This window comes from Erithacus rubecula (assembly GCF_903797595.1).
Source record: "Erithacus rubecula genome assembly, chromosome: Z".
Taxonomy (NCBI): domain Eukaryota; kingdom Metazoa; phylum Chordata; class Aves; order Passeriformes; family Muscicapidae; genus Erithacus; species Erithacus rubecula.
In genome coordinates, this window is record NC_136661.1 from 2,343,235 (window position 1) to 2,363,248 (window position 20,014).

A 20,014-nucleotide genomic window follows, 5' to 3' on the forward strand; every position below is an offset into this window, starting at 1 on the left:
TATTGAGAGCTTTCTCGTGCTGAGCATTCATAAGCAATTTTGTTTGATAGTAACAGATCCTATTACATTTGGCCCATGCAAGTTTCTGGCAAACTTCTACCACATGCTGATATTTAAAATTACAAGCAGAATAACTACTTTACTATACATTCAATTGACCCATTAAGGAAAAAAACCCCACTTTTTCATATAAAGTTTCAAAATCATGTACTTTGTGTATCTTACAAGTATTTTACAAACAAAAACATAACAGTACCATAAAAAGCAACTTAAGATTGCTAGACTAAAGTGGAAAAGACATATTCAGGATGTCTAATAATAGCACACAATATAGAAAGTGATTAATAGATCAAGAAAACAGGAGGTGGGAATAAAGGGAAGAGAATTTCACACAATTTTAGTATAAGCAAAGGAAAGCCTAATAACAGCATATTGAATGTTATTTATACTTAGTTTCTGCTATAGCCTTTGCCTTCTTGATATTGGGAAGAAAAATAACAAAAAAGCAGTCTCTACTGAGTAAACAAGACCACACACAGGCACTCCTGCTTCCCAATCAAATACAAAAGTCTTCAGGAAAAATACAAAGCCATCCAAGGTGATAAAAATCTAATCTCACAGGGGACCACTAGTACAACTCTTCAGAAAATGAGTATTTTTATTACCTGTTCAAGACAGTCTTGTGGCTTGAAATCATTCCAGTAAAACAATTAAAACAACCTGCTATATGAATAAGACAGTTTTTTCAAGAAGGGAAATCTATTTGTTTTTACTTTTAGTAACACAACGTTCATTTTGAGTACACCATTTAATACTGTTGTCATTATCAAAAAACCTTAAACATAAATAGAATTTTGTCCTGAATTTTTGTCAGGTATTACATACATTTTACTATGGAATTTTAATTTGTATTATTTTTGTGCCTGATAAAATTATGTTTTCAGTTTGAATAAGGCAGCATATGTCTTTTAATGCTTTAGAAGCTCTGTCATTCCTTGAAAAAATTTTAATTTTAATTAACTTTTAAATTTTAGAAATTTTTAAATTTTTTTTTCCAATTTATTAATTACCAGTCTACTTGGGAACTGGATAACACTAAGACAATGTATGGAGTAATTCCATCAGCTGAAGAGTAGACACCAGCAAATCTGAAGACTGATGAAGATCTCTGCTCCTATATACTGAATAGCACAATGCCTGCCAGTAGCAGGGAAGAGATCACTATACTTGCAGATCCAAGAAACAGCAAGAACAGAAACTTATAAGCTTAGAAAAAAAAATTGGCTAAGCATAGAAATAATGGAAATGCTACTATACAATGAAGAGAGAGAAGGTTTTCTAGATAATAGAATAGATTGGTTTGGAAGGAACCTGAAAGTTCATCTAGTTTTAAAGCTTGACCAGGTTGATCAGAGCCCCATCCAAACCAGCCTTGAACTCTTCCAAGAATAAGGCATCCACAACTTCTCTGTTATGAGAACAACCTGTTTAAGTGCCTCAGAACTCTCGCAATAAAGAATTTTTTCTAATAGCTGATGAAAGCCTTCTTTCAGTTTGGACCATTCTCCTTGTCCTGTTACTACATGCTCTTCTGAAAAGTCTCTATTCATCTTTTTTGTAAGCTCCTTTCAGGTACTGGAAGGTCATAATTAGGACAACCCTAAGAGCCTTCTCTTCTCCAGGCTGCCTCATAACAGAGCTGCTCCATCCCTGTGATAACTTGATGGCCTCTTCTGGACTTTCTACAACAGTTCCACATTCTTCCTGTGCTCTGGGGACCCCAGAGCTGGATGCAGCACTGCAGGTGGGGTCTCACCAGAGCAGAGCAGAGCAGAGGGGCAGAATCCCACCCCTGTCCTGCTGGCAACACTACTTTGGATGAAGCCCAGGATGGATGTGGCTTTCTTTCAGAAGGGTCATGTCCAGCCTGCTGGTGCTGGTGCCACCCACCAGCACCCCCAAGCCCTTCTGGGCCAGGCTGCTCTGTTTTGACACTGCGGGTTGCCCGTCCCAGATGCAGCACCTTGCAGTTGGTCTTGGTAAATAACATGAGATATTCATGAGGCCACTTCTCCAGCTTTTCCAGATCTTTCTGGACTGCATCCTATCCTTCAAATGTGTCTACCATACCACTTAGCTTGATATCTTCAGCAAATGAAGATATCCTAAACTTTTTGCTTTGATGCTCCTGCTATTAAGGAGGATGGCAAAATTTATATTCAAAGTTGGAGTGTGTAGAGACAGTGGAAAGGCACCAACTGGTCATATAAAAGGAAAAATATTTTAGAAAATATTCCTTTAAAATACATTGAATACAACAAATGCACACCAAACAAAAAAAACCCCAATCAACTAAAAAGTTCGTCACCTTCAAAGAAGACATTTTCCAGCAACTTTTGCAGTCAAATGCACTAACAGCATTATGTGAAATAGAAATAAACAAGTCCACAATGGCAACTAATCAAGCCTGAGGAAAAAAAGCTTAGATAGTAAAATGAAACATTCTTCACACAAAATCTTAATCCATATCTAAAAATTGCCTTCTTCATTAGGAATGCAAAGGCTGGTTACTCTTGATTCATAGTCATACTTTTAAAATAATTGTTTTCTGTAAATAACTCAATTAAATACTTGGTGTATTACTTTAAATGCATTTTGGAATTAGCTTTTTCAGTATCTTGTTTTTATTTACTCTTGTTTCACAAAACAATGTAATATAAATAAAAATTAGAGTAATGCAAAGTCACATTTATTCCACAGCTCAGCACAGCAAATGCAGATTATGTTGAGAGGATGTTCAAAAACCCTAAACAAGGAGTGCCATAGGCTTTTTGTCTTACCATTGCAAGTTCACTCTGTAATTCTCTGCAGCTTTTTTCAGCATTCCCTAGTCTCACAGAAAGGTCTATAATTACCTTCTTCTTTTCTTCAATCACTTCCTTCATTTGATTGTTTGAGGAGAAACACTCTCTTTCTAATCTGCAAAATTCCAACATTAGAACATTTTAATGAAAGATACTTACGTCAAGTATTCTACATATTTTTAAAAGACAATCTGGGTACCACATCATGTAAGCACGTCATATGACTTATGAAGCTGCTTGCCTTTATTTTTTTTAAATGAAGAAACATATATTCCTTCTAAGAAAAACTTTTCAGTTATGATTGTGTTTTTTTCCATTACCAAGGCCTGTGCTAGACTTTCAGTCATAAAAGAATTTGATAATTTGGATATGGAATCCAGATTACATGCAATACACAGAAGTCATCACATTTTACTTAACACATCAGTTCTCTTCAGACAGATATCACATCTTGCATCATCAACACTAATTTCAAGTACAATGCTTGCTCCTTGAGTTTCTACATACCTGACTATATTCTTACTCTGGTTCTGGCGAAAACCCCAAAAGGGTCAATTTTTGCAGTAGCAGGAGTGGGCATGGCCAGGACCTGGAGGTTATTCTACACCACCACATGTCATTTTCTGGTGATAGGGCAAGGGCTCCCTTGTGGGTAGTTATTGGGGGTTGAGTGTTTTTCTATTACTGTGTCAATTGAAAGAATTTTTCCCATTATCATGCCAATGGAGCTGGCCGGGTTACACCCAGGGTCTCTGATGCCTCCAGACAAAAGGGGTGGGTGGGAACGGCTCCCGGAGGGGCCTCTGAGGTTTCCGGGAGGGGACTCGTGTTTCTGGCGAGCTGGGAGGAGGACGCCTGGGATCGTTCAGCCACGCGGCCGAGCACAGCAGAGCCAGACCCTCTGTGATCACCTGCCCTGCATCTGCCCCGTTCCAGCTCCTGCCTCTGCGGACACAGCTGATCCCCCGGACACACACGGTGAGCGAGGAGCCGCCGCTCCAGCCCGTTCCCGCCTGAGACCGGCGTGGCCGCTGCCGCCCCACCCCCTCCTGCTTCCTTTTCCGTCTGCCCTCGGCAGATCAGGACTGTGGACTAAGCACAGAAACAGCGTGCTTGCATCTAAAGGGACTGACACCGAGTTATCTATTCCGTTCTGTTAGCAATTTTAACAACTGTTACTGTTTTCTGTTTGTATAGTTAGATATATTAGTAAAAGAGCTGTTATTCCCACCCCCTTATCTCTGCCTCAGAGTCCTTGATTCAAACAATTATAATACTTGGGGGGGGAGTGGAACCAAAGTCTCTATTCCAAAGGGAAACTTCTGCCCTTACTGGCAGACACCTGTCCTTTCAAACCAGGACAGTAGTGTGGCAGAGGGACCAGGTATGGTTGGGGGTTTCCACAGTGTGCAATCATAGATGAATCAATCACTTTTTTTTTCTTATACACTTTGTCATTAATTGTTGCCATGATCTTTACTTTTTATGACTCCAAATCACCTCTCCAGCCCATCACAGAAGGAGGAAGAAGAGGAGGGGGAAATGATCGAGGAGCACATGCTTTGGAGTGTTTCTGTGGGAACACTAAACTGGGGAATATAATTTTTAGACCATGACAGTTCTACTCAGAATTACATGATATCAATAGCAGATGGTTACAAATTTCAAACAGTTCTTGTACTACATCAGTCCCCCAGTATTCAAGAAAAATATACAGAAAAACTAGCATGGATGAAAAGGTGGGTTATGAGAAAACTACAAGGCCAAACAACAGCAAATCGGAGACACAGCCAGGAACAGGAAGCCAAGGAAAAATTTTGAAGGATTGCCTAAGTATATAGAGATGGAAAGAAGGTGACTCAGGAAAAGCACCTAGAATTAACATTCACTAGAGATGACAAAGATGAGAAGGGATTTTATGATTGTTATGGTAGGAAAGAAAACACGAACAGACTTCTACACAAAACAGCTATTTTATCAACAGCAGAGGAACAAAGTCAACATACTCCCTGCCTTTTTGTCCTCCATCTTCCCTGACAAGGTCTTCTCCTAAGCCTCTATGGTCAGTAAAAGGACACAAAAAGGAAAACGATTGCTAGCGACAGGTGAGGATTGAGTTTGAGATAATCTGTGAGAACTCAAATCATAGAATTGAAGAGGTCAGCTCACCTACACTCAAAGGTTCTGATAAAGCTGGCCAATATCAAAGTGACATTGTTTATTACCATTATGAAAATTAAACAAAAATTAGGGGAGGTCCCTGGCAAATGAAGAAAGGCAAATTACACACATATTTGCCAAAGGTCAAAAGGAGAAGACAATGAACTATAAACTACTGGGCTTCATTTCAGCCTGGAAGGTAACGAAGTAAATTCTTCTATAACAATTTTCTGGGCTCATGAAAAGGACAAAGGTGATTGAGAACACTCAGGGAGGGTTTACCAAAGCTTAATCCTATCTGACCAACACAGTAATATCCCATTATAAAATTATCAGGGCTGTGGACAAAAAGGGGGCGAGTAGATCAGACATAATTTAATTTTAGCAAGGATTTTAGCATTTTCTCACACAGTATATTTATTGCTGTTACAACTTAAATTTAGATATGAGAATTATAACATTGACAAAAGCACTTTGGTAGTAAAGCCCAGATGGTAATAGCTGGAATGGCTGTAATACTGTAGAGGTCTGTAAAAGGTTTAACAGCTTCATCCTCACCTGGAATAAGCCAAGAATGCAGTCTCACAATAACTGCAGCGAATAGTGAACTGGGTGTGGATAGATCATGACACAATACAATTGATACACTCAACAGAAGAGCTGCCATTCTCTAGTCATGGAGAAAGAACATGCCTGAATGAACCTTCCAAGATTGAACAACGATATATATAAAGACCTCAATCTAGGAAGCAAGACTATCCTGAAGTAATGTGGCTCATAACTAGCTCAATAGAAGCTATGCTCAAAAAGAACCTGGTAACCATGATGCACAGCCTCAAATCAGCAGTATGGCTTAGCAGAGATAGCTAACAGGATCCTGGGCTGTATTAATAGCAGCATAGCCAGATCAAGGGAAGTGATTAATCACCTTCTATTTGGCAGTCACTACAAAACATCTAGGATCAAGATCACGTTTAACTACACACATTCCTCACAACATAGGAAAAAAATTGGGGTGTGCTAAGGGAATAGTCACCACAATGGTCGGCAGCAGAACAACATTTAAGAACTGAGGAACCCTGGTGTGTTCAAGCTGGAGAAGAGGTAACTCCACAGTGCATAACAGGCCTCCCAGTATCTAAAAGGAGGTTATCAAGGAAATGCAGTCGATCACTTCACTGCAGTGTTTGTCTATAAGACAAGTACTGGATCCAAAGAGGTTCAGACAAGGAGAAATGTTTTCTGGCTTTATGGAACAGCTTCCCAGACAGCTTGAGCCATCTCCATTCTCCATGTTTTCAAGACCTAGCTGGTCTCATACCTTATATTGGTTTGAGCAGAAAGTTGGACTGTAGATCTTCAGCAATTCCTTTCAACCTGCTGTTGGGTCTCAGCAGTAGAAATATCCAGGTGTTGCTAATCGCTTTGTTTCTTCACCTAGCATTCCTGTCCCCCTAGAACTGAAAGTGGTGCAAAGGGCTAAAAGTTCTTCCAATTTTGAAGCTTTTGAATCAATATTGTCAGTTTCTGACTTTAATTCATTTGTTGAAGACCAATGTATCTTTTTAACTGAAGGACTACTTCAGCAGTTCTCCAAATACCTATGTGCTTCTGCATCACCCAGCTGATTTTTGCTGTAGCTGCAGATGTTTACTTTTTATTCTTCAAAACCTGCCTGTTTCAGTCCCCCAAAGCAGCTTCTACTCTCACAGCTTTCAGAAACACAGTTCCAAATTATTCTATGTCATGTTCTCACTCTTCAAGAAAAGTAAATTCACACAGAGATCCAAATCTCATGCTGCTTCCAATTTACATAGTGCTACTGGGTTCAGAGCTAATTAATAAATTATGCAACCCAGAAAAGCCTATTAGCTAGGTTTTGGTTATTACAACTTCTTTTTTTTTTCTGAGAAAACAAATTCTTACAGTACTATAGAGCTTTCAACTTTGAAGCTATTTACCTATATCAAGTCCAGCTAAAGAGACATACAAGTGTTCTAGTACAACAAATGGAAGTCTCTAAGACTCTCATTTGGCTGAGGGTTAAAGACAAACTCATGCAAGTCCTCCAGAAAAAAAGAAAATATGTTTGGATGCCAAACTGTGTCTTAAAAGAAAAAGCCAAGATCCTGACATTGTCTGAAGTCCAAGGACCAGATCCTTCAAAGGTAAGTAGATCAAAGGCTGTTGTATTCTCTCAGAAGGTGTCTGGTGAAAGCAATCACTGATATTCACCAATATTACTGATACTTGTATGCTTCAAAGAATAAAAAGGGCACAGGAAACACATAAGGCAGCACCTGCCCACCCCATGCAATTACCTCAAGGGAACTGGCAGATGAGTAGATTGATGTCCACCTCAGAAAAACCTTGACCTTTGCGACTTAACAGAAGTCTGGAAATCTAGGTGTCTGGACTAAAAAATTGTGATAGGCTGCTCATATTTCTTCAATGTCTCTTAACAAAACCATTTTAACTGTTCTTTTACTATCTTAACTTTCATGGAAAGGTTTGCATTCTATAAAATAACTGAAGAGAATTTGCTTTCTAAAAACCCGGCTGGCAGAAGCTGCTAGAAGTAATTGCCTGAATCAACACATGATTGCAAACAGTGAGAAGTACTGTCTGGATATTAGACAACATTTATTCTCATATTCAATTAACACAGAACAGATGCCTCGAGCAGGCATAAATTCTGTTTCATCCCAAAAAAACCTCTAGGATAGGGCAAATTGCCTTCCTGAAAAGGAAACACTGAACATAATTGTTCAGAGCAAAAAGGAAAGGCTTTTTAAGGTTCATCTTGCATTTTAGTAACACAAGTATTTACTTCTCTGTAAGCACTACTATTGAAATTCCTAAAGCATATCTTACCATATCTTTAAAATTGTATTTCACAGTCTTAAATACAAAAAATAGACTTATTCAGGTATTTCCTTCAGTAATTCCAAAAAAAAGAAATATACTCTCTAAAAAACTCTTATTTTACATTTTGATGATAACATTTTTCAAAGATGCAACTTCTGTGGATCAAAATTATCCTAGACATAAACACCTTCAATTCTCAAAGAAATATCTTCATACATCTAGATAAAAGACTTTCACAAGGAACCAAATGTAATTGAACGCACAATACAACTCAACATCTAACCATTATTGTTATGTTGGTCCAAATAACCTAATACAGAAGAACGTCTTGAAGAGTTTCCCAAGAAACTTAACTGAAAAGCTGCTACTTGTAGATGTTCATGTTTTTAACCAAATTTATAAATATAAAAATTTAAAAACAGATCTTGTGATAAAACTTGTAAAATTCTAATGATTTGGAAAATACCTAAGCAGATGTTAAAGTTATATTAAAAATGTTGCTAATTAGCTAATATTTTATTGTCATCTATTGCTTCCCAGAATATATTCATACTAATAGCCCCATGACAGATTACAGAAGGCCATGTTATGGCAGCCATGTTGACAAGACAGGATAGCTTTTTCTAGACTGAAAACTACAACGGTTTAACAAGCATTAGTCAAAAAAAAAAAAAAAAAAAAACCTTCCAAACTAAAAAGCCCCATATTTCACTGGGGATGATCAATTTTTCTGTTCTAACATCAATACAAAGACAAACTTTGGAATACCAGGTCTTGGAACAAGTGAAGAAATGATTCAAGAACAAACACTGGAAGAACACTAGTTCAAGAAAACTTTTGTAACATGTATTTTTCTGTATTTTCTCAAATACAGGAACCTACCAGAGGGAAAAGAAAGAAACCACTACACCAAATTAAAAACTAAGAAAACCAAGCTGAAAAAACCCCCAAAAAATAGTCCATATGCTCTGTAAGAATAAAAAGTTACATACAAGAAAAACTCAATAAAGTAGCCTGTTATGCAAAACTACTGATCAAATGGCTCAAAGAAGGCTGGTTTGCAAACAAAGTAGGTTTTTTAAAACAAAAAAATGGAATAAAATGTCAAATCAATGGTCTAGGCCTTCTCCAGTTCAAGGAAAGGCAAAGAACTAAGTATCAGGTTAGCATTATGTATTTACTGACAGAAAACCCATGCTCAAAGTAAAAAGAACCAGGCCAGATGAGATTACAGTTTAATTAACTGATGTTATTTTAGAACTTGAAATATACTTACTCAGTTTCACAGCTGTGAAGACTGCAATCTTCATGAAGAATCATTTTAGATTACTATCCTAATGTATTCCACAAATTTTTATCATAGAAGTTGTATCTTTTTCTTTAAGAAAAAAGTTTTAACTTTTTAATGTGACTCTGGTTTACCTAAATGCACATCAGGCCTCTTTTGACCTTTTTTTCACAAAGACCTCTAAACACAGTTTCAACAAATTACTAAAAACATCTCTGTAAGCATGAATGTACAAACACTCAGGTCACAAAATTCCTTTTTTGTAGGGAGTTTCTGCTTGTCAGAACAAGTCACCACAAATACTTTTATGTACATATGTACATAAATACATATATAATACATATATAATACTTTTATGTGCATATGTACCCCCATAATGCTAGACTGAGAGGTGCAAACTCTGTCTTTTCCATCTCATTCTAGTACCTCGAGTCGCTCCCCACAACCCCACTGTGTGTCACCCACTTTATATCTTCTTAATCCCCCTCTTCTCCTAAATTTCATTAACTACTATCCTTTATTTCACCTCCTCCTCAGTTTCCTGTCTTCCAACACCATTGTTCTGCGTGACATTTTCTCACCCCGATATAAACCTCATTCAGCCAAGGAAGAAGACTCAGTACAGTGTGTCCTATATCTTCCCAGGGAATATAGCAAAACCTTTCTTCCAAAAAACATCTATTATCATGGACACAGTAGATTGTGCTGAGCAGGAAAGGAATCCCAGGCAATTTCACCTGCTCTCATACACTTCATCCCTTCTATTTTTGTTAGCTAGTTAACATTTTTCACAAGTATTCAAAAGCTGAAAATGAAAATTCACCACTGTAAATGATACTCAACTTCTCAGCAGCAGTCTTAAGGATTGATCTAGCTTACTGAAGTGAAAAATAATATTTTCATAATAATGTAAGTGTATACAGAAGAAAAAAATCTGTTCTAGCCTTGCCATGTGTGCTTTCCTACACTCCCCCCAAACAAACAGGAGACAGAACCCTGCCATAACTACCACTTCCAACATTTTTCCTTCAGCAAATAATCAGTAACAGATCAGCTATTTTCTTTACCCACCCATATGGTTACTGATATGGACCTGCTATTAATGGAATACCAGGTCCTGAACTTCAGGTTGGTTTGCATCAGAAATTGCATCAGATTTATTTGTTTTATACTGACTGAAAACTATATAAACTGTAAGTGATAATCAAGCTGTCTACTGGCATTTTACAATCAATTTAAAGGGAAACTTACACATTGAGTTTTTCCAAGTTCTCTTGGGCGCTGTGTTTTTCCATCTCATATGCATATTCTAACCTTTTGAACTCTTTCTTGATCATTTCTAAGTCTGAAAGGGCTTCTTCTCGTCTGTCCTTTTCCACATGCACAGCTTCTTCAAGTTCTCGAATTCTTAACTACACCAAGTGACCAAAAAGCAATTAAAGCAAATTAGGAAACACTAACATGATCATTAGTGCTGTTCCATGGTCTGTTCTGCTTTAAAGTAGAGTACATTCTATTAATTTAGTATAAAAGCATATACATATGTAAAAAACACTCAACAAATGTGAAAATATAAGAATACATAAAGTTCAAACCAGAGACAAAGAGATATGATGATGAAAAGTTCCTTCTGTTCTCATTTGGAGGTGTCTGAACATTTTCTTACTAATACTGAAGCTTTCTAGGGAAATTCTAGTTTTTAAATAGACTCATGAAGTGTGGGACTAACAATAAAGGCTACACTTTCTCTAGGTATAAGGAATGTTATCCTCTTACTTTCTTTGTATGTTGCAGAAATAGAGAGGAAATTAAGCAAATTAAATCTTTTCTACTAGTTTAATTATCATATTTAAAATTTAAATGTCTGCACATACAGAAGATCATGAAAAAAAGAAAAAAACTGACTGAAGAATGGCAATGCTTACTTTTGTTACACTGAAAATAGGGAAAAAAAGATACCAAATTCCTTTCTTTTTTGCTTAGTTTTTCAGAAGTCCAGTAAATTTGTTAACTAATATGATATTACTAAGCAATCATAATTTTGTGTTTTCAAACTTTTTTTTTAAAAAACATAATTATTTTACCGAATCCAAATGTGTGTCATACAGTTTAAAAATACAAACATTTAATCTTCAAGTATATATACCAGATTTATTCATATAATCAATCTTTACTGGTAATTGCAAGTATCATCATTTTGGAGCTGGAATGTACTCTGTGAAATTGTGTTTGAAACTGCAGTTTCAGGATGCATTATGCTCTCACTCCTAGAAAAGTTGCATGTATGCACTGTATCATCAAATTGCTCTAAGCAGCCATTCAGAAGATACAGGGCAGGATATTTAAACAGTAGTATAGTATTTAACTATTGTGAAACATTTCATTTTCCCTAACTGTTTTAATGCTAGTGGGAATTCTCACACTTACAAATCTGACATCTTATTTTATTATTTATTCCAATAACTTTAAAGTTTCCTGAAAAGCAGATCTCTTCTGTCCTTTTATGTATTTGCTTTTACGATTTTGACTGTAATAAATCTGTTTAGGTTTCTTACTGGAGCAAGTGTGCCTCATATTTTTGGAGCATTGTACCTTCACAACGTTCTCAACTGTTTCACTGTAAGCTTCTATTAAATATTTAACAAAAAGTTTACCTGAAGAATCTCTGAAGTGAAATTGGATGCTAAATGTGCTGCTCTCTCTGCTTCAATGCTTTCTTCAAGTTTCTTTGTTTTCGCTGCTGCTGCCTAAAAGTATATTTTGAAGATATTTAAGTTCTGAGAGATGATATTATGACACTAAGTTTATTCAATTCATTAAGTATATTGGAATTCCATACATCAACCTGATATATCTGAATGACTTTGAAACTGTGACAACTCACAGGAAGAACCATATAAAACAACATGATTTACATATATAGATTATTAAATTAATATTTTCTATTTAGCTAAGTAAATTGATGCAGCATTATGTTAGTGCTGCATTTTTTATAATCAGCTAGGGTCAGAAAGCAAACAAACCAAGTTAAATATTCTTCCTATTGCCCCACTATTTGTGCACTTGAGGCAACATAACTATATCTTGTATGTCCTGAAATACACTAAAGTATCAATAGAGCATCTACCATTTCATAAATGAGACATGATGCACAGAGAAGATTCCTTGAAAGTTTTTCTGCTTCATATATTTACTTCAAAAAATCACAAACACTGCCACTATACTTTTATATTGCTAACATTATTCTCATAATTTAGAATGTCTTCAAAAAAGGTAAGAAGGACCCAGGAAACTACTGGCCAGTCAAGCCTCAATCCCTGGAAAAGTGATGGAGAACCTCCTTCTGGATACCATCTCTATCAACACAGAGAGCAACGAAAGTGATCAGAGAAGTTGGCATGGATTCAGTAAAGGGAAATCATGCTTAGACAATCTGATTGCTCTCTATGATACAACTATCTGGATGGATGTGGAAAGAGCAGTGGATATTGCTCTGCCAGGATTTCAGCAAGGCTTTTGGCACTGTCTCCCACAACAACCTCACAGGCAAACCCAGGAAGAAAGGCCTGGATGAGGGGACAGTGAGGCAGACTGAGAACTGTCTGAATGGCAGATCCCAGAGGATTGTTATCAGTGGCACAGGGCCTGGCTGCAGGCCTGTCACAAGTGGCGACCTCACATTCAATAGTGGGCCTGGCATTGTGTAACTTCTCCATGGTGAGGTGGGTGAAGGGGCAGGTGCCTCCTCAGCAGGTTCATGGATGGACAGAGCTGGGAGCAGTGGCCATAGCCCAGAGGACCCTGCAGCCCTTCAGAAGGGCCTGGGCAGGGTGGGGACATGGCACAAAGGAACTGTTTGAAATTCAACCAGGGCAATGCAGGGCCCTGTACCTGGGCAGGAACAACCCCAGCCACCAGCACAGCCTGGGGCTGACCTGCTGGAAGGCAGCTCTGAGGAGAAGGACCTGGGGTTCCTGGCGGACAGCAAGCTGTCCATGAGCCAGCAGTGTGCCCTGGTGGCCAAGAAGGCCAATGGTGTCCTGGGGGGACTGGGGAGAGCATTGTCAGCAGGTCACAGGAGGTGATCCTGCCCCTCTCAGCCCTGGTGAGGCACCTCTGGAGTGCTGTGTCCAGTTCTGGGCTCTTCAGCACACGAGAGACACAGAGCTGCTGGAGCTGGTCCAGGAGAGGGTGACAAAGATGACGTGAGCACAGGAGCATCTCTCTTGGGAGGAAAGGCTGAGGGAGCTGGGCCTGTTCAGCCCTGAGCAGAGATGGCTGAGAGGGGACCTCATCAAAGTCTGTGAGTATCAGAGGGGAGAGTGTCAGTGGATGGATCCAGGCTCTGCTCAGTTGCACCAGGCAGCAGCATAAAAAGCAAAGAGCACAAACTGACACACAGGAAGCTCCACCTGAACATGGGGGAGAAGTTTTTTACTGTGCAGTGACCAAGCACTGGCACAGATTGCCTGGAGAGGCTGTGGAGTCTCCCTCACTGAAGACATTCAAGAACCGACATGATCCAGTGCCACGTGCTCTGGGATGACCCTGCTTGAGCAGGGAGGCTGGACCAGATGACTCACTGTGGTTCATTCCAACCTTACCCATTCTGTGACTCTGTAAAAAATAGCTTGACTAAGACACTTTATATTTGCTAGGTATTGTTCCTTACAAACATCAGCTCCTAATACCCTTTGCCCTGAATAGAGAATTTGCAAACCACATCCTGCTTCAGTTTTGAAGGACTCGTTAGCATTCTCCCACAGATGAACATCTGTTAAGACGATAGTTTTACTCAAAAATACTGCCAGCCTATTAAAAGTCAATAATAAATACAAGTGTTTTGGATTTCACTTATTTTTAATACATTTAAAAGTCTGCCTGAAAAATAATTCTATTTTAAGTTTGACAGAGGACAAAGGAAACAGAGGAAGGTATCCATTATAACATTCAGAGAGGAAAATATAATTTTAAAAAAATTAAATTAAGAAATGGAAGCTTCACTGAGAATATTTCACTGCATACCCTAAAGAGCAAAGATACTTTTCTGTCTTCGGCTGACTGGCTTGTTTACATGTCCATTATTACAGCAAACACTGAAATTAAAAAAATTATACTGAGAGTAAAGTTTCCAGGCACAACATATTAATTCACAAGCTCTGTACTGAATTTGACTTCTAAGTCTTATTTTATTTCCTGACCACCTTCATCTCAGCCTCACTCCAGCTGAAAACTGAGATGCAAAACACAATCAAAATGGTTAACTTATCCTCTCAAATGGAAGCCCCTAAAACTGTTATATTTTTTCAGTCTCAAGATGAAAAGTAAAAACTGAAATAACAATTAGTAGCTTGAACAATGGCATCTTAAAAATTAAAAATTGGCAAAAAAATTGTCTCAAACGGAATATACAAGTATCAGCTCTTGTATAGTTCTAAAAGAAAAGTCTGTCTTCTTGAGCTAATATGATGGATGCTAAATGCAAGGACAAGCCATGTGGTCTGAAGGAAACACAAACTCCCAGAAATACAAAAGCCTCAGTCCTAAGAAAATCCTGGGACAGTAAGTGAAGAAGGCAGGAGCAGACAGACATCTGTAAGAAGCGGCAACATATCACTCTTTTGATGTCTGAAGTAAGAGTAATTCCATTTAAACAGTATCATTAGTAGATGTTGCCTTTGCTAGCATCACCAAAAGTCACTGAAGAATTAACTTGTAGAATTAGCATGCCTATAAAGAAAAAAAGCACTGGTAAAAAATTAGCATTTCAGCCACAGACATCTCTGATGAACTCTACAGTAAGAGAAACAGCTCCTTTTTACAAACAGGGCAGTGTATCTAGCCTACTGGAAAAGAGTTATGATCTTCATAACCAAAGAAGAGCCAGATATACCTGACAGGTATCCAACATAAAGCATTCAAATAGATTCAAAACAGTATACACAAAAAAACTGTATTAGAAATAAAAAATTAAACTTTGACATGTAAATGTCATCTTACACATCATATCCCTACATAAAGGCATGAAACGAAGTAACTTTTTCAAAACCAGTGTTTCTCCCTAAAGTTAAACACATCAATGCCCTATTCTTGCTTTTGAAGTTTCTCTTCTTCTAGAGTTTGATTCTTTAAACCTTTGCCTCAGAAGTTTGTTACAATTTTGATTTTTACAAACTTGTTTAAATTAGTTCACTGTAACTCAAAAAAAAAAAAAAAAGAGCCAGGGAAAGAAACAAATCTTTTCATTCAAGATAAGTCACTGTCAGAAATCCAAGAGAACTACCACTGATTTTTTGTATTATTAGAAGAAAAAGATGAAGAGTAAATTGTGTTCTTTCTGAAAGTCTCAGAAGATTACTCAGGCAAACCTTAATCTTATTTTACCAGTCTATATACTATACCCAGAACACTGGATGCTTAAAAGAGCTTGCAGAAAAACTACAGATGTGAATTGAGGAAGACATGTTGATGCACACTGTGAAGCACTGAATATTCTTTATCCTCTGCTCCGCTAAAGCTTACGATCCACCACACCTCTAGAAAATTTTAATCAAGTCAGAGATGCCAGCAAATCATTGAGAAATTAGTCAGGAAAAACCCTCAAATTTCATGAAAGATATCACACCAGCCACTACCACTTAAGCATGGCTAATCAATACAGAGCTATTAATAGAAAGAAATTCAGATTAGCTCAGATTTGCTCTAAGGAAAAGAATCTTGGTATTTCAGTCTGTCAAACTGCACATCAGCCATAGGACATGCACCTGTATTTGAAGCTTAGTCTGAAGACTCAGTTGGGAAGAACACAGCTGCAACAGAATGCCATATAGGAAAATCTATTCTATTTTGCTGATAAAGGTTCAAACAAGTTCTACTGACACTTATAAGCACTTCACAATGAGAAGCGCATACTCCACCAGTGAGAACAATCTACTTACACATTCTGTGAGTAGAAGAAAAACGTCAGGGATGAATCTAATCCCTAAAACCATAGTAAAAGTTCCAAAAACAGAAACAGGAAGGAGTTCTGGTTTTCTGTCTGATGAACAGAAAGACACTGTGATCAGAAACGTGTTAGACATGTTGAATCAAATTAAAGGTGAGAATCAGTATCCTTACAGAAGCATATCTGAAAATTTCACACAATGCCTTTCTACAAAAAAGCAGTGTGAAAGCCATCTAGAGTATGGTTGCAGGCCAAAGATATCCAAATCATAGGCTTGTATCTGGGAATCAAATGTACATACATACTGGTTTAACATGGAAAGCTTCTTGTCTGGTCTAAATCCATCCCAAAGATGGACCAAAAAGAGAGCTCTCCACTGATTACAAAGCGTTTGCTCATCCAACATAGAAAACACTGGTTATTCTAAAAGATTCAGTCTCTAGTTACTTTCATGTGCACCTAACAAGACATATGAAGGCAGACATCTTAAGATAGCAGATACAAATTCATGGAATTTCTGAAGTTTCCTTAGATATTGAAGCTGTTTGATTTCAGCCTTAATTTAAAGAACAAAGATCGCTGGGCTCAGTTTCCATGATAGCACAGAGAATTTTGTCTTTTGAGAAAGAGTAAATAAAAGTGACCAAGAAAAATTCAATGCCAATATTCAAACTTGTGGGCAAACATGCTTAATGTTTAACCTCTTACAGTTCAGTCACTTTTTTCAGCAACACATCGCATATCAATGCTAATGTGGAGACTTTTTCTGCATGCTTACAGTCTGCAATACCATTTTCCAAACTGTCCGTGTGGCTTGCACTTTTTTGTCTCTAACACTTGCTTGAAGTACTGCAATATTTGAGACTTCTGGCGTATTCCAAACTGAAAGTCTTAATTTAGTGCGACTACATGACACATTGTGCAATACCACGTTTGCAGTCTGACATTTACATTTACAAAAAATACCCTTTATCAGATACGCAAACAGTAGGGGAAAAAATAGAAAGATTCATTTGCAACACTTAATAAGCTTAGATAAAATAATGGAAGTAATTTTTCTCTTTTCTGCTTCTATTTAAACCCCTTCTGCAAGATGTTTCAGTCATCAGAATATTTACACTTAACAAAGGCTTAGGTGCAACCACTAAGTGAAGATGACACCCATGTACCTCACACCTGGATCAACATTCAACCGTTCTGTCTGTGTGTTTCCATATTCAGACTGAGATAATTTTCCTACTTAAAACATTTCCGTATGGTTCAAAGCTCAAACCAGGGGGTCTAAACACTTCTATGGGAGATGTACTGACCACTTCCACCTAGTGTTAGAAACTTTGTTACGTCTTGATTATGGTAAGGTGGAGCCATCTCCTGTCCGGAAAATAAACAACCTTTAGTAACTATAAAGTTACTTAAATACAAACAATTCTTAACCACTGAAGTGAATGCTCTTTCAGCCTGAAAATGTGACTAACCCTCTCATTTAGTAAGTACATATTTCCTGCACTTTTGTCAGTGACAGAATAGCCATGCTTGACTTGCATGACACTGGACAAACAATTACACTGACATGGGAGCTACAAGATAAGCCATATGCTTGACTTCAGGTTAAAGAAAGTGTAAAAACAACTAGGACTGCTGAAAAAATACAGTTTGGCTGCCTTTGGATAAAATTCAAGTCCAGTCCAACCTGCTACTGAGTTGCAGCGGGAGAAGCCATCTAAGCTGCACTCCCTTTCTAAAGTCCCTTGCAGGGAGAAGATGTCTCTTTTGGTTCTCACACTCAGTAGATAGTAAAGATGAACATGAACTGACACTGTGACTTTATACCAGCACATACACAAGACTCACATGACTTGTTGCAAACACCTTGAAAGCACTACATAAAACACTATTGAAATAACCTTGGTCTGAAAGTAAGATAAGACTAACCAGTCCTCAAATTGTACTTCAATAATATCATGACACAGGAGATTATGAAGAGGAAGCTTCTCTTTTAAGTCCATTAGTGTAGAATCATAGAACAGTTTGTGTGACAAAGAACACTAAAGATCACCTTCCACTAAGCCATCTCTCTCAAAGCCCCATCCAACTTGGCCTTGGACCCTGCCAGGGATGGAGTATCTACAATTTCTACAGGCAGCTAGCTCCACTGCTTCACCACCCTCATAGTAGGAGAATTCTTCATAATATCAAATCTAAACCTACTCTCAGTTTAAAGCCATTCCCCCTTGTTCTATCACTAAACGACCTTGTAAAAAGTCTTTCTCCAGCTTTTTGTAGGCCCCTGTTGGTACTGGAAGGCTGCTCTAAGGTGTCCCCAGAGCCTTCTCTCCTCCAGACTGTCTTCTTCTTCTTCTCTCAGTCTGTCTTTTTACTGGACAGATGCACCAGGCCCCTGATCATCTTTGAGGCACTCCCTCCTATGGACTTACTCCAACAGGTCCATCGGCTGCTTATGCTGGGATCCTAGAGTTAGATGCAACACTGCAGGTGGGGTGTCACCAGAGCAGAGCAGAGCAGAGGGGCAGAATTCCCTCCCTCACCCTGCTGGCCATGCTGCTTTGGATGCATCCCAAGATGCAGATGAGTCCCATCCCCATCAGCACCCCCAGGTCCTTCCCCACAGACCTCACTCCATTCTCTGCCCAGCCTGTATTTGTAATTGGGATTTCCTTGGGGCAGGGGTAGGACACTGTACTTGGCCTTGCTGAAGGTCAAGAGGTTTGCACAGACTTACCTCTCAAGCCTATCAAGGTCCCCCTGCATGGCATATATCAACTGCCCCACAAAGCTTGACGTTGTCAGCAAATTTGCTGTGGGTGCACTTGATCCCACTAACAAAGATGTTAAAAAGCACTAGTCCCAGTATCAATCCCTGGTTGATGACTGCTCTCCACTTGGACATCAAGTCATCAACTATAATGCTTTCAGGGTAACCATTCAGTCAATTCTTTATATACCAAGTATTGCAATCATCAAATCCATATCTCTCCATTCTAGAGACAAGGATGTTGTAAGGGACACTCTCTAACACTTTGCAGAAGTCATCACATATTCTTGAATGAGCTTGTCACTCAAGAAATATAACTCTGGAGCCACCAGAGAGCTCCTACTACAAAACCTGTAGTATTTAGAATCTTCTAAGTATGTGGTACTATATATTTTTATCTAGAGAAAGTATACCTCTTTAGATATATACATATATATATACATAAGTATACTATGTACCAAACACGTAGTAACTAATATATGACAGTCACAGCAGTTAGAATTCCTGGATGACAGTTATGCATTCTGGAGACTCTAGAAAGCAGATTAAGTAGGAGTAAGCTGTCAAGGAGCATGTAGTCATAGAAGACAAACAATTTAACAGTCAAAAGATAAGGAATGTGCTCTTTCTTGCACTGCTTGGATCTTTTGCAAGTCCTTCTGATGAGAAACAGAATTTACTTACAATGCAGTTCATAAAGAGAAAAAACCCAGAATGTATGTTTGCAGATTTGGGAGGGGTTAGTTTTGTTTTTGGTTGCAATCTAAATTTCATGTTTCACTAACATAAGAGAGCGAGAAATAAGCCCACAGCCTTCAAGTATTGCACATACATACACCTCATACCAATACAGAAATGAACCATTCTCAAAGTCATCTTTGCATCCTAGCAGCACTACAAACCTAATACAAGCACATGTTTAGCACTGTATGCCAATATATATAGTGGAGGCAAGGGAAGCAGAAAAGGCAACGTGAAAGCTAGGGGAATAGTCTTTAAATGGAAACTAGAAGACTCAGAAATACAACAATATACTCAGTCTCAGAAATTAAATGTACCAAGTTATAGAACATTTTTCAGGCCTCATAAGAATTAAAAAATTTTAGAGACCTTGA

At 38.1% G+C, this 20,014-nt stretch overlaps 1 protein-coding gene across 5 annotated transcripts in view; it reads right to left on the reverse strand.

Moving 5' to 3' along the window:
- The window catches only part of CCDC171 (coiled-coil domain containing 171), a 165,358-nt gene that overhangs the window by 115,218 nt on the left and 30,126 nt on the right, over nucleotides 1-20,014 (reverse strand). For all 5 annotated transcript variants that reach the window (XM_079330440.1, XM_079330442.1, XM_079330441.1 and 2 more), the window contains 3 exons: nucleotides 11,835-11,927; nucleotides 10,432-10,592; nucleotides 2,841-2,979 (listed from right to left, as the gene is read on the reverse strand). In XM_079330440.1, the coding sequence (XP_079186566.1) occupies nucleotides 2,841-2,979; nucleotides 10,432-10,592; nucleotides 11,835-11,927 (393 nt within the window). The remainder of the gene's footprint in view (nucleotides 1-2,840; nucleotides 2,980-10,431; nucleotides 10,593-11,834; nucleotides 11,928-20,014) is intronic.